Below are 14956 nucleotides of genomic sequence, written 5' to 3' on the forward strand. Positions count from 1 at the left end.
CAATTCACATCTAGGAAGAAGACATGTAGGTGTTGTTCATAAAAATCGTTTCGTTAAATTCGTTATCATCATCGACTAAAGAGAATAGGTACGTCCATGCTACGGTGATCAAAAGTCGTCACCACGGGGGTGCTGCTCTTTCCAAACAGACCCTCCCTAAAACGAACACCCATGGCAGCCATACCAAGCGGTGTGATTGTTCCCTCCTTCTTGGCCTGCTTCTTGGCCAGCCCACTGGAGAATTGTTCGGACAGCTTACTCAAAACAGCTTCCTTCGCCTTCTTTAAGGCCGATATGCGCATATCAGGGTTTTCAGCGAGGACACGCTGCGCTTCCTCGGCCTCGATGTCTCGCTGCACCGCGGTGATCTCCCCACACAGGTCAGCCATCGGATCATACACAGTCGGCTGCAGGAGCGCCGGCATCGACGGCTGCGTATTGAGGATGGGCGCCGAGATCTCCATGTCCAGTTCCATAATGGGAGTCACCGGCCGGAAGTACTCGTCAATGGATCCGTCTTCATCGGTGGGCGAGTGACTGAAGCTGAGTTCTGGTTCAATCTCGCCAAAGAGACGCTGACTTGACCGGGACATATTGCTGTCGAGCTCGCCAAAGAGTCGATGACTCGACTGTGAATGAATACTGTTCATCTCTCCAAACAGCAGAGAGCGTGAGCGGTAGTGGATAGGCTGTGGTGGCTCGACCTGAGGATAACGCGGCTCGAGGTCATAATCCAAGTTGATACTCTCGTCAGACCTCTGGTGCCTGTGACGGCTGCGAGTGGGCGTCGGATGATCCTCTACCAGAGGCTCATACCGTTCCTCTGTTGAATCGTGGCTGTGCTTTCTCCTGCGACGGCGCTTCTTGGTGATGCGCTTCCTCTTGGTTTTCGTTGAAAAGGCTAGGCTAGCTTGTCTCGCTGATTCGAGATCTGATGGTAGCTCATACATGTCTTCTTGCTCGGGCTCTTCATAGCCATAATTGGTCTCGGTTTCTTCTAGACCGAGGTCGAGCAGTTCTTGTGACAAGGCCGCAACTGCTGCCGACGGAGAGGATACCTCGTCCAAATACGGGTGTGAGTGCGAGTGTACGCTCTCGGTCTCAGTGATGGACCCAGTTGAGTGACGCGACCAATGGTCACTTCGAGACTGGTCCTCCATAATTGGCGCCAGGGCGTCATCCCAGCTGCCATTGTTGATGAGGACGACATTTTCAAAGTCGAACTCACGCACACAATGCTGATGGCTTGCGACCAGTTCTGCTACTTGTGGAGCGTTCATTGTCGCATTACGCACTGATAAGTAGCGCACCTTGCGGAATGTAACTGGTTTTCTGACGGGCGCAGGAGGCAGAGGCGACATTGGCGACGTCACCTCGTTGAACAGCTTCTGCGAGCTGCGAGGCGGCGCAAATAAGGGGTCTGATGCCAGTGATATTGGACACGGCCCTTTGCGACCAAGCCATGTGAACGTAAACTTCTCCAGGCAGTCGGAAAAGTTCCGAATATAGTCTTCGATCACCTTCAAGTGATCCAGGCCAGGAGAGGGTCCATAGAAGTCCCAAGACTCGGCCGATATGTGCAATTTGCGGATTTGCTTCCACCGGCGGCCAGCTGAAGGCAGGCACCCAAACCCAGGAACATGGCGCAAGTATATGAAGGCCGAGGGGTGCACTGAGGATAGGGACAACTTCATGAGTTTCTTCAAAGGCGCCCTCTCCAATGAGATGCGGAGACTAATCAGGGCATAATCGACAATGTCCCGCCTATATCTCTCCTTGGGATTCTGTCCCGGGGTTTTAATAGTGAGGTGTCTCATATTAGGTAGATGCTTCATCGCGTTGATGAAAGAAGGGACATTGGATGCAGCATGGAACAGTGGCGGATATTGCTGTGTCAAGATCTCGCCAAGTTCGCTGTTTGCAAACTTGGGTCTTGCTAATACCGACGCCATCGAGGTATGAGGGGTATATAAGAAGCTTATCTCACGGCCCGTTTCGGGGTGGATGAGGGGCGGTAAGAAGGTTGCATCTGAATGCGGAAAGTGGAATGTAAAATGTTCAACATGGTGTCCTATACGTGACAGAGCCTGTATTCTCGACTGCCGCGTAAAGGTGTTGGCGGTGAAGGTCAAGTTGGTTCGAAGAAACAGGCGCTTCGTAACGAGGTTGCAGCACGCCGAGGATGCAAGTCGAACATTGCAGATATCCTCTTTGTGTAGCAACTCGAAGAGCCGCTCGCGGATCTGGTCGTCCTGCCACAGGCAAAAGAATGCTTGCGGTCCTGCTGCCATAACTGTCGCATGTCGTATTGGCAGATATGTCTTGGATGAGTTGCCGTCGTGAGAGTCTTGTATCGACCCAGTTTAGAAGGTTATAAGGTTAAAAGTGATAACGTTGCGTGCAGAGTATGCTGATTCCACCGGACAAAGTTTCGTGCGTCGACGTAACAGAGGTATACCAGCTGGTCACGTATATGTAGTTTAAATAGTCGTGCAGCAGCTTAGCGGGACCACCAGTGAGGTTATCGTAACTCATGCGAGGCGCTGGACTTGCAGAAGTCTCTCGAGATGCCACGCGATCGTTTCACAGTCACCCAAATCAAAACCAGAAATTTCAGAGAAGAGAATTGGTCAGACATTCCCGATGCCCGGCCCAGTTATATCAGTCTATGTTTACCGTTCACCCCGACCCGCCTCCCGTGTTTCTGCAGAATATTCTCCATGGGCTCGTTGATCGTCCCTTGACCCTCAGGAAGGCCTGGAGGGTTGAGCTTGGTTGGTGAGTCACCCCCCATCCATACCCGTAGCTGCAAGCTAGCATGCACAACAGAGAGGTCTAGAAAAGGGCAAATCGGGGACGCGACAGCTAAAATAGACCGCGCTGTACGTGATGACTGGCCACTTCAAAGACCGCCTGCATAGCCCCTATGCAAGCAGCTGCAGCGGTCTCGCGGACATGCATCGCCAGCCAGTAGGATAAGGTGAAACGAGGGGGGAGGAGACTGAAGAAGCGCTACCGACAGGGCTAAGTGCGGGGCGCAAAGACCACTAGCAGCTCTAGACACGACCCGAGATGCAGCAACCAATAGCGACTGCAGCAGTCGTTGAGGCGGTGGCTGGGAATGCTTCCAGCACCGCGGCTGGCAAGTTCATCGCGCCTGTTTCGTGTCCGGCTCGCGTCTGCAGAATGAGACAATGGTTCATCGTATAAAGGGAATAAGCGCTTCCGCTGAAGAAAGCAGCCACCGACGACGAATCTTTGGCATGGTCCGGCATTCACATGAAGCGTATAGCTTCTGAATGTTGTTGTTTTGGCACCGGGAATGTCACCTAGAGGTATTTCGAGGAAAGCACTGGGATAGACTGGACGCGTGAGGAAGAGCGGTAAGATGGCTTGGCGCGAATGAGATGTTTGCGTTACACGTAGAACGCCTGGTAGCGTGTCATGTCACGTCGAATCGTCGGTCGATATGTTTCCAAACAACTGCACTCTCCCCCTGCTAGGCTCGGCTGCGTCTCTTGAACCCGCTATGAAAGTCGAGCAACCAGTGCAAGGGTGTGCTCGTGCTTGAACGTGTGATAACCAATAGTTAAGCCCTGCCATTGCCATTTCTGACCTGTGACATCTCCTTGACCATTTACAGCCCCCTATAGTCGGGACTGATCGACTTGTTGGCAAGGGGTTTTCAGCTCTGTTGTGAGTGATTATCCCACACTACAGTCTGTTACCGTGATAGATCGACTATACGTGCTATTGTGATTGGTTTGCTGCGCCTTTTTGGCAACTTTCTTTGCCGAACCCCCGCGTTTGAGGAAAAAAAATATACTCAGCCTGGAAAGTTACCTACAGGACTTCAGAGGGCTCAGATGGCCCTGATGCTGCAGCACTATTAGTGGCGGCTCCAGTTTTGCACAACATGCAGTCAGGAAGATTCGCACATCTTGTGTGCCAATGGAATAACCCACCCACTGGATCCCCCTTCTTGTCACAGCCGCGCTTGGCCAGGTCCTCTCCCTCTAGGACCCGACGAGGGAAGCATGATGTGATACTGAATGCGTCTGCCCGCTTTCTCGCGGCTGCCAAGAAGCCAAAACTACCATTTGTGGACATCGTTAATTCGTTTGGATGAGAGCGAACGTCTGCAAACAGCGACACGAAACCAGAGCGCAGAATACTGGGTCTCGTGAGTGACACGCCGTTTGTCTTTGCATCCCGTGTCCTGCGATCGCGTGTCACCCAGCAGTCTGACAATGGCACGGCACCGAAGGTCCACAGACTTGGAGAAAATTGAGTGCCGCCAGATCAGTCCGACATCGCAGCTTCTCGTGGTCAGGCATCATGATTCCACTGACAGTATCATGAGAAGTCATGCAGTAGTATAGTCCGTCCAGCACATCCGTCTTCTTGCAGGGTGCGGGAATCCACGTGGGCCGTCAAATCCACTTAGTGATTGGTTGCCTTGAAACGCGCCAGCTTCATTCCCGAGATACTGGACAGAAGTCCTCGTAGGCTTGCCGCCGAAGAGGAGTAGACATCCTGGTCTTCTTCAAAGGCACCTACATGTAGGTGTGTCTGCCGGGTGGCCATTGGTCAATGCGTGATGTGTCCTTCGTCGAGTGGCTTGAAGTGAGTCAAATGCGGCTTCCCCAGATGGAGTGCCGTCCAGGTCATCGTGAGTAATTTTACACGTGGTATGAGGCTGAACTAAGCTTATACAAGACTGGATGTTTGAACTTTGGAAAGAAGCAAGTTTACACAGTAGCGGCTGCACGAAGTGCCAGCGCGCTGGTAGCCGGCGCTGAGTTGCTAACTTAGCTCCGGGCTCCCAAGGGCGATCATTCTTAGTGCGTCGCCCTTCCCGCCTGAAACTCAGCCTAAGGACGTTTTGCGGTCTTGAAAAGTCATCAGCGTTTCGTTCAGCGACACTTTGATGTCTTCTGTCGGAGCTTCTAGAAAAAGGCGACATCACCGCCCCTATTCACCAAATCTACGCTCGTTGGGGTTGTAATCACCCATTCTTACGAGTTCAACCATTCAGAAGAATATCTTTTTCGGTTACCACTCTCCACAGATGGTGACTTGGTCAGCCGCAAAAAGACTGCCATGGCTTGACGACCGTTGTGTATATATCCTCAATTGGGCTGAAGCCTCCTTTCCAGGTTGGTCCCCTAGTCTTGGGTGAAAAGCACCGGTTTGTATGACTACGGAGTGACTATTATGGAGCAAAGGTCAGGGACCCCGGGTGGGTTCGGTAGCCCCCCACTCCCTTTCGAAGTTGATGCTTTGAAACGACGGTATTGGTCTGCTTCCTGGATGTTGGTTGCTCTTTTCCCTGAGGGTGTCCAAGGGTCAGAACAGGATTTCCCCTTGGCCATTGGCGCTCGAACCTGAAGCCATACCCCTCCCTTGCTGATGGATCAGTACATTATTTCAAAGCGGCCTGGATGCATGAATGATCGCCATCCACAACCCAAATTGCTTTCATCATGCCAGCACGCGCTCGCACAGTTGCGGCAAGATCAGTCGAGTCTGTCTTTCTTATTTGCAATTCCTCCATATCTGCCTATTGCGTGGGCTCGGTGTCGGGTGTTTCTAGTTGTCTCTTACATTGTAACCAACGAAGAGCAATCCATGGATATATCCGAGGGGAGATATTGGTCGGCCTATCTGGGATTAATAGTGTGTGAAAGAGGTGTCCCATTGCAAGATGCAGCGATTATCCATATACGTTGCGCCCATGGCCAAGACAATGCATCCCCTCATACCATAGCACCTTCTCTAGGCTCTAGCCATGGTCTAGGCGATCGATCGCAGAGTCGCATCCGCCCAAAACCACTATATTATTCCGTAGGTGGCATCGGCATTTGCAATGCGCAACATGTGCCCAACTCAGCCACCTTCTCCTTAAGGGTGGGAAGACATTGTCCAAGAGAAAGGTGACGGTAGAAGCCGTTGTTTCAATGAAAGGAGAATTCCCCGATGGACCACTCGGTCCTTAGTCTTAATCATTGAGTTGTGATTGGCTACATGGCGCTTAAAATAGGGTCATCCTGCTGACCCTAGTCAACTTGAAGCAAACTATCCCCAACGAGTGAGCGGCTCACCTTGCACATTATCCCTCCCGCAACCAACATCCGATGCCTGGTTTGAATGGTGGTGGTGGTGGTCAAGGCAAGGACATGACCTGGGATGCGGTGCCCAGATGATCCATAACCGGGAGGCATGGTGGAACTGCCATTCTGGGCCTTTTGACATACAAGATGGTGCCAGACCCTGTCTCTGATCGTGGGTCTTGGGCTGATCTCCTAACTTTCTTCTTGTTCACTGCTGGTTTGCGGTTGTCATTCGTTGGATGCTCTTGTTTGAATTACTTGTTTTTTCGATTCTCTCAGCTTGTGGCTTTTAATCTCTTCGTACTGCCAGGTATGCGACATTGCCGAGCCGCATCCCAACGATGGACGGCGTGATCCCCGCAAGAAACGGGAAGGCTGCGGCTAGATATACTTGGGACGAGGATGGCGCTGTGCAGAATGTCGAACCGCTGGAACAGTATGACACCCTCTTAAGAGTTTTTTTGCCCTCCCGCATGGATACAGTCTGACACATGGTAGGATCCAGGAAGGGACAGCAATGCACTCATCGAAGAGTAATCATACGCCTCAACCCTCAAGAAGTGGCCTTTCACACAGCGGCGGTCTTTCACATCAACGTTCGAGGTCTGTCATTTGGCCATTCCACAACCGCACAACATCTGGAGTAGCTTCGACTACCACATCGGGTCACTTTCAAAGGCCATCAACGCACGGAACCGGCCACTTTCGAGCACCCTCGGCTTCGGCATCGAGCCACTTTCGAAGAGCGACCGCGCAAACGAAGTCATGGTTCAGGGCTGCTGAAGATTCAGCAAGTGTATTGAGCCGATCGCTGGTCCCGGACTATGTCGTGAACTACATGAGAGGGGAGACGCCTGAGACCTTGGCAAGGAAGAGAGAGCAGAGACTATGGGGCGAGCGTGATATCCAGATTACTCCGCAACGTGAACGTTTCATGTCACAGCAAGCCTACTTCGACGACCCGTGGAGCTCCAGAATAAATTTGACCTCAGGCGAGAAAGTTGGAGACAGACAGCGAAGTCTGCGTGGGTTGTTCAACGGCTGGAGAGGCGGAGTAACCTTCAACGCTTTCTTATCACTCGTTATCCTGCTGGTAGCGGTGATATGCCTAGTTATCATGGTTACCAAGCCACAAGTGGTCACTGGCGCGGCGACGATCCTCTCAGGATCTTGCGCATCGGCGACGACCCTCAACACGGCGCTGCATGTTTTGATTAACGTATTAACAATCATAATATTAGCCGGAGGCAACTACGTCTTTCAGCTTCTCACAAGCCCGACGAGGGCTGAGCTTGCGGCGGCACATGACAAGAAGCAGTGGCTCGACATTGGGATACCCTCGCTGAGAAATTATTCGCACATCTCAGGTTTCCGAGCATCCCTCGCCACAATCGTGCTAGTAGCTGCCGTCGCAACCCAAGTAATGTAAGACAACGTGGAGAGTAGACTCTTAGAGCAAGATCTAATAACTTTCAGATATAATTCGATCATCTTCACCACGCACAGCGCATCAGAAGCAGCACCGGATACCTGCAGTGTCTCCGTGAGCACCCCGCTCATGGGCGCCGTGGCATTACTTAATTTTGCAACACTTTTCAGCATAGTCATAGTGTTGGCACGGGCAGGCTTCCGACCTCTCGCCACGCTGGGTGATGCGATCCAATCTTTCCTGGAGTATCCGGATTCTACCACCCGCGGAAGTTGTCTTCTAACAAAGAAGGACGTGAAAACGGGCCACTGGGGATCTGCCGAAGCCAGATACGTCGTGCCGGGCGGGCACTTTTGGTTTTGCACACCTTCATTGGGCCGCTGGGCTCTCTTGATTGTCTCGTGGGTTGCCCTCGCCGCACCCACGGCTGGTGTGCTGGGGAAAATCCTGCCAGCGGACCCTGAGGGCCTCTCGACACCAATCGGTACATCTACTTTATACACCACATTCGCTCTCCCGACCTCGATGTCGGAATCAGAACTGGCACTGCTGGCATCTCTGCCTCAGTTGCTGCTCGCTATCCTTTACTTGGCGACAAACTCGCATCTTACAACATACTATCTCTCACACGAGCTATCACTCTACGCTGTTGGTCCACAGCCTCTCCGCGTCTCTGCCGACCCTGTAGGCTACCAGAGGACCTCTCTCTTCCTTACACTGCCTCGGCCCATATCCTGGATGCTTCTCGCATTCTTTGTCGCTATGGGATTTGTCCTATCACAGGCAGTCTTCCCTGAAATCGTCACGTCGTCCTCTTCAGGTTCAGTCATGGCCATCTCATTCTCGACCAAAGGCCTTCTGGCTCTTCTTGCGCTATTAGGAGCGCTGCTCTTCGTTGTTCTTGGCTTTGGTCTCCGACGTGCACCAGCTGCCGCCGTGGTCAGCGGCCAAGAAAAGGGCAACCCCCTTGTTCTCCGAGGTGGGAGTTGCAGTGCGGTGCTGAGCGCGAAGTGCCACCCTGTCGTCGGGGAAATCGAGGCCTGGAAGAGAGACCTACGCTGGGGAGTTGTCACCGAGGGACTGGGGATGCAAGAAGGCCGATGCGCATTCAGTGCCATGGAAGTTGGGGTTGTGGATGTTGGCCGGACCTACGCCTAGAGGATAGGAGGGGCAAGAGTTTGTGGACGGATGTGCAGCGCGGAAACAGCGCCCAACGTTTGCGTGCCGCCTGGCGCAGCGGTTTATTTGATAATGTTCGTTTTTCAACCTATTTGTTTTGCTGGACGGATTTGAGGGCTGGTCACTAAATTATACCCAATATTTTCTATTGAGATCGAGGGGAGCGGGACTACTACATGAGACTTCAGGGAAGTCAACTTGCCGATCATGCTGGCTGGTACTAGAACGCTTGCGAGAGCGCTGCATAATGCAGTAAACAATAAAGAACGAATATTCTTCAACTTAAATCATGCTCGTGCTTCATTGCCCGTTGAGTAGGTGAAAGTTAGTCAATATCAAGAAGCTCTTGACATTCTATGATGGAGTAATCCTCAGCGTGCTCCGTCTAGATTTCGCCAACTGATTCACTCTCAAGGATGCTGATGACTATATAGATAAATAGCCTAGTTTGCAAGTCCTCTACAATTTGGCTACCTTCAGCTCAATGTCTAGAAGATGTGGAAGGTGGATCATGGGCTTTCGAATACAAGACGCATTTTTACTGCCTATTACTGTTCACCGGACCTCTACTCTTTGAGTTAGATTGCGATCATGACTGAGGAAAACCTCAGAGCCAGACCATTCTTCGTATCTGCACCGCCTACCAGAATCAATCAAGTGGCCAAAGCTGTTTCGTGGTTATTGCCAATGAAATTATGATCGATTCGCAGTCGTATAGGCTGCCCCGAAACGAAAACTTTAGGAAGTCTCCCAGCTCTTCACTTGGGACACTCGTGGGTTAAGAGTATATGATAATGGCCTGTTAACATTGGATCCAACGGTGAGAAAACAATGCTTTTGGGGGCATGGGTATACTCTGCTGCGATGACCTTGATGCAACTCGACCAAGAGTGGAGTGACAAAAAGAATAACCGCTAATATCTGTTTGGTTGAATGTTACGTGAGATGTAATCAGGAGGACGTCAGTGAAACACCAGCCACCTCCGGCGTAGCATGGAGATTGCACCGCCATGACGTGAGGGGTATCCCCTGCCGCAATTTCAAGCGACTGCATAGCATCTTCCACATGTCGTATGCCATCAACACTTACGTTACCAAGAACAAATAACCTGTGCATAGGGCAAATCAAGTGTATTAATTGTTGTAGCATTGACTTCGGTCATTTATTTATAATCCTGCGCCATGGTCACGGCGTTCTCCCCATTGTCAGCGCTTGGCGCTCTGGTACTGACTTCAATCGCGTACAAAGCTTGTTCCCTCGTCTGGCTCTACACCCGACCGTCCAATCTTCACAGATATCTTCATACCACCTCCGGTAAGCCGGCATGGGCTTTGGTCACCGGCGCTACAGCAGGCATTGGGAAGGCGCTTGCAGACGAGCTGGCAGCTGCCGGCTTCAACGTCGTGCTGCATGGGCGCAACACAGTGAAGCTGGATCACGTGAAGGCCGAGCTTGAGAAATCGCACCCGGCGCATGAGTTCCGCACGCTGGTTGTTGATGCGGCCACAAGCAGCGAGGATCCCGAGAAGTGGCTTGACAAGGTGGTGCAGCTGGTCGACGACCTCAACCTTACGGTCCTCGTGAATAATGCCGGAGGCGGAGCGCAGCCGGTGCTTAGCAGACTGGAAGAGTACAGCCCGGCGAGGATCCTGGGTAACGTGAATCTAAACGCTGTTTTCCCTACGCTCCTCACCTCGGCCCTGATCCCGGTGCTGCTGCGCAATGCACCAGGTTTGATCATCAACATCGGTTCGTTCTCGGACAATGGCTTGCCGTTGGTCTCGTTCTACGGCGGGGCGAAGACATTCACCCAGACCCTAATGCTCTCCGTCAACCGGGAAATGACGTTGGAGAATCGAGATGTGGAAGTGATCGCACATCGCGTTAGCCGCGTCACCGAAACGGATCATCTAAAGATTAAGCCTACTTTATTCATCCCAACAGCGCGGACCGCTGCCAAGGCGATATTGGCGAGGACCGGTTGTGGAAAGAAATCGGTAATCTCGTATTGGGGGCACAGCATAACACAACTTGGGGTGAACATCATCCCTGACTGGCTTGCGGATCGATTTCTCATTAATGTGATGAGGAACCTTAGGAATGAACAGGACGCGACCAAGACAGAGTAGTTGGTTATACGCCAGAGGCAATCAAGCAGGCTTTACAATGTTTCGGACTCCACGTTGCTTGAGAGGCTTCCTTTATTTACCAATGCAACGCCACAATAAAGGGGAGATTATCTTTGATCTAACTACGTTGGTGATTGGAATATAGTTTCATCTAGGAAGGGGCCCTGTCCGTAGATACAGCATTTCCTTCCTCCGTACCGTCGTTTTGTACATGCTCACTCTTCTGTGGCGTGCTTCCTACCCAGAAGAACACAACCACACCCGCCGAAACCGCCCACAAGGCCAGAGACCAAGTCATGGTGCCCCAACCAGCGCTGGCATTGACATAGCCAGCCCATAATGGCCCGATGACACCACCAAGCGCGAAAGCCATGGTAAACAGCCCGTAGCCAACTCCATACGCGCCCTTCTCCCCGAAGATTCCGGGATTCTCTTGAGCCTTTTCTGTAATCACATACGTAATCTCAGCCATCAAGGGCGTGTTCGAGAAGTCCAAGGTAACGCCAATAATAACCAGCAGGATCGTGAGGAGCACCTTATGTTGGATAGTATTCTCTGTGACGAAACGCAGGCAGACCACCGTTGGCGTCATGGCCACAAATCCGGCAAACGACGGCCACTTGGCCCCATACCGGTCAGCAAGCATGCCTACCAACGGGGAAAGGAAACCGGGCACGAAAATCGCTAGGAACATCAGACCAGCGGCGGTCGAATTCCAACCAAAAGTTGTCTTGACGAAGAGGGCAAGCACGGCATCAAAGCCCATCCTAGAAGCGATAAGCATGTTTCTCCTTGTTCGAGAGCTCGCAAAGTATACGTACATAATGCCTGCTTCGACAACAAGAGCGTATAGAGTTGCCAACAGCCTGGGCGATTTCACCAACACCATGAGCGGCGATGGCTTGGCGCGCTTTGGTTGACCAACCGCAACGGCGGTACTCGCCGGTGTGGATGTATTCGCATCAGTTGTACCTACAGAAGCCGGTACTGGTTGCGTTTCCGAGGAGTCTGCTGCCTCTGCTACTGGCGACTCAAGAACACCGGTATCAGTAAGTCCAACATGGCCCTCATCGGCAGCGCCTCTTGCCGCAGTCTTTTCAACATCGTGGGTAGTCTCAGGACTCGCTGAGGTGTCTTGCGTGATCCACTGTTTGGCGACTTTCTTCTCTATCATGAGGAGTCGCAGTAGTATATCAACCAACACCACTCCAAATGCAATATAATAGACGGCATAGTAGCCCGCGGCGGCATAGACAGCACCGCCTATGGTGGGTGCAATCAACAAGCCCACAGACATTGCAACGGAGACATATCCCATGGCTACACCGACTGCGGACTCCATAGTGTCAACCAACAAAGCGCAGCCCACACTCCATACAATCGCTGCGGAGAACCCTTGAAGAAGTCTCCCTAGGACCAAGAGTCCGATGGAACGGCCAAAGCATAACAAAAACGTCGAGGCCGCCAGGGCAACCAATCCGAGCAACAAGGGCCATCTTCTTGACGAGGTGTGATCTGCGTAGATTCCCGCAATAGGGCTACCAACGAAAAGGGCGAGACTGTAGCAGGCTAGCAGTATAGAGGTCCACTGCTGCACTTGATCCTCGCCGAGGCCCACCTGAACGGTCAAGGAAAAAGGCACGACAGGCACGATTAGGGCGTAGTAGAAAATGTCGGTAAACAGCGCGAGGCAGACGGTCATTATAATGAAGAACGAGGACGAGCGCCATGCCAGGAAAAGTGGAGGCTTGGAGGCAGCATCTTTCCTTGTGCCCGAAAAAAACTGGCGTACGGATTTTACTGCACTCATCTTGACGCAGCTGACAGCTGAAGATGCTGGCAGGCAAGAATGCCACAACGAGGAGCTACGGGGGAGGTTTCTTGATGACTTTGAATCCTGCCCGCTATCCCAGGCCTGGAATTCCATTACTCGATTGATGATGCAAGGCCATTGCGTGGGTCGGCTCCGCGGAAGCCGGGGTGCTATTCCGACGAACGACAGCTTGGCTAGCCCCGAAAACCGAGAGCTCGGAATGAATATAGGCCGGAGCCATCTTGTTGTCGAACATTATACCGGTCCGCTACTGAGTGTAAAGCCTTTGACTATGTTGTCTTACATCAGTGGCGGGAGGTTGGCCCCTTTTAATCGAGCCCAGCCCGAGCCTATCGGGCTCCGCGGATTCAAACGAGCTGCCGGTGCATTTATTTGTGCATACGACCAAATGAAGTTAGGAGAATCGAGCCAGATCATAGCTCTGCCCATAATAATAAAACTGCTACTAACAGCTTGTTCTTTCCACAGATCATGGAAATTTCTCGGTCGCCTTTTCAAACTTGACGAGAGCTGTAGGACAAGCAGCAGATTGACAAGTCCTATTGCTTAGGGACATACCTAACTTCCATGAGGTTCTGAAGTGAGTATGTGCAAGCCCACCTAAATGAGCACGAGCACGGGCCGTGTTTCATCTCTGCTGACCGCCCGCCCCACTACACTGATTGTTGGCGAGATTTTATTGAGCCATTGGAAACTTTTTTTTCCCTTTCTGCCAGACGAGCTCTCCTTCCCTTCACACATCTCACCGCGCCGCAACAGTCTTGCTCAATGAAGCGCTTCAAGCCCTTCGACGCGAGTGATTACCAACAGTCCCATCAACATGGCTGAACAGCCTGCTGCGGACGACTTCTCCGTCCTTCCCATCACTCTTCCCTCGCTCCCTTCCTACCCCGTCCAATCCACCCACTTCGTCTACCTGCGCAAGAATGCCAAGGTTGTCACCAAGAGTGATGCCCGCAGTTTGTTCCTCGTCAATGTTCCCGCCGACAGCACCGAGCTTCACTTCCGGGCTGTCTTTGCCAGCCTGGTAGGAGCTGGCCGCTTCGAGGGCATCACTTTTGACCACAATGCCAAAGCTCCCACCACCTCCCACGAGCCTGCGTATGCCCTGCGTCTAGCAGCCCTCGGCAAGCGGAAGAGACAGGACCAAGAGGCCCAGCACAAGCAAGATGAGGAGGCTGCCCAGCTGCCCAAGCTCTGGACACGTCAAACGCACCGCAGTGGTAGTACCGCCGTCGTTCTCCTGGCTGACGAGAAGAGCGTCGAGCTAGTGCTGAAGGCCGTTAGAAAGCTCAGCAAGACCAAGAAATACCCGATCTGGGGCGACGGCGTTGGGGACAAGGCTCCCCCCTTGGGCTCCCAGTGGCTCAAGGCACACAACAAGCTGTCGTATCCTGGCAACGATGCCATGCAGGACATGGTTGACGCCTACTTCACCGTCTTCAACAGGAAGGAGCTCGAGGCTGCTCAGCTGGCCAGGGCCATGCAGAACGAGCCCGACGAGGATGGTTTCGTCACTGTCACCCGGGGCGGCCGCACGGCACCTGCCAGGCAGGAAGAGGCAGAAGAGGCCAAGAGAAAGATGCTGGAGAGACAGCAGAAGAAGAAGGACGAGACCCAGAACTTTTACCGCTGGCAGCTGCGGGAGAAGAAGAAGGCCGAGCAGGTCGAGTTCTTGAAGAGATTCGAGGACGACAAGTCAAAGCTCAAGGCCATGAGGGAGAAGAGGCGCAAGATTCAGCCAGACTCCTGAGAGTGCAAGATGCTGAAAGCTTGACTATCACCCAACAACACGCAATCCACCGGACCAAGGGTCTCCCGGCGCCGCATTACAACCGCCGCATATCGTACTTCATGCCTGAGCCAAGGTCAAAGAGGTACGGATGTTTCCATTGTCTCCGCTATGGAGATGCCTTCCACTTCCACGTGATGAGAGACGCGGGGGCCAGCGAAGTGTCCAGGGCTTTACGCCTCAGACATGTGCCGAAAAGACCCGCACACATACAATCTTCTCAAAACTTTCTGAAATGTTTCTATTTTCAGTGTGCGATGCTAGTGCTGGGAGAACCGCGCTAATACTCTGTTCATCAGATCTAGAGTTGCATCACGACTGCTTCGCCCTTTGCGGGGTGTTGCAAGAAGCAGTCACATCGCCAACCAACCAGTCTAGGTGGTGGCAAGGGCTTTCTCCTCAACGTCATCCTTAGCTTCCTTCAGCGGCCAGGGCATGACTGAGGCGTGCCTGCGATAAATGGCTGAAAGATGCCACCA

The 14956-nt window shown here is 52.5% G+C and overlaps 5 protein-coding genes across 5 annotated transcripts; 3 read left to right on the forward strand and 2 right to left on the reverse strand.

The window, feature by feature from the left end:
• Positions 1 to 68: 68 nt before the first annotated feature.
• JN550_011394 (uncharacterized protein) lies at positions 69 to 2291 on the reverse strand (the record flags this gene model as incomplete). The annotated part of the gene is made up of 1 exon (XM_049309754.1): positions 69 to 2291. The coding sequence occupies one exon, from the start codon at positions 2289 to 2291 to the stop codon at positions 69 to 71; it is 2223 nt and encodes a 740-aa protein (XP_049166624.1).
• Positions 2292 to 6454: 4163 nt separating this feature from the next.
• JN550_011395 (uncharacterized protein) lies at positions 6455 to 8700 on the forward strand (the record flags this gene model as incomplete). The annotated part of the gene is made up of 3 exons (XM_049309755.1): positions 6455 to 6549; positions 6612 to 7538; positions 7590 to 8700. 3 exons carry the CDS (start codon positions 6455 to 6457, stop codon positions 8698 to 8700), a joined length of 2133 nt encoding a protein of 710 aa, XP_049166625.1.
• A 1203-nt stretch (positions 8701 to 9903) lies between these two features.
• Positions 9904 to 10851, forward strand: JN550_011396 (uncharacterized protein; the record flags this gene model as incomplete). The annotated part of the gene is made up of 1 exon (XM_049309756.1): positions 9904 to 10851. The coding sequence occupies one exon, from the start codon at positions 9904 to 9906 to the stop codon at positions 10849 to 10851; it is 948 nt and encodes a 315-aa protein (XP_049166626.1).
• A 151-nt stretch (positions 10852 to 11002) lies between these two features.
• Positions 11003 to 12661, reverse strand: JN550_011397 (uncharacterized protein; the record flags this gene model as incomplete). The annotated part of the gene is made up of 2 exons (XM_049309757.1): positions 11003 to 11618; positions 11673 to 12661. The coding sequence occupies 2 exons, from the start codon at positions 12659 to 12661 to the stop codon at positions 11003 to 11005; spliced, it is 1605 nt and encodes a 534-aa protein (XP_049166627.1).
• An 844-nt stretch (positions 12662 to 13505) lies between these two features.
• On the forward strand, positions 13506 to 14438 carry JN550_011398 (uncharacterized protein; the record flags this gene model as incomplete). Its single annotated transcript, XM_049309758.1, has 1 exon — positions 13506 to 14438. One exon carries the CDS (start codon positions 13506 to 13508, stop codon positions 14436 to 14438), a length of 933 nt encoding a protein of 310 aa, XP_049166628.1.
• Positions 14439 to 14956: the final 518 nt, after the last annotated feature.

This window comes from Neoarthrinium moseri, assembly GCF_022829205.1.
Source record: "Neoarthrinium moseri strain CBS 164.80 chromosome Unknown scaffold67_Wmoseri_CBS_16480, whole genome shotgun sequence".
NCBI lineage: Eukaryota > Fungi > Ascomycota > Sordariomycetes > Amphisphaeriales > Apiosporaceae > Neoarthrinium > Neoarthrinium moseri.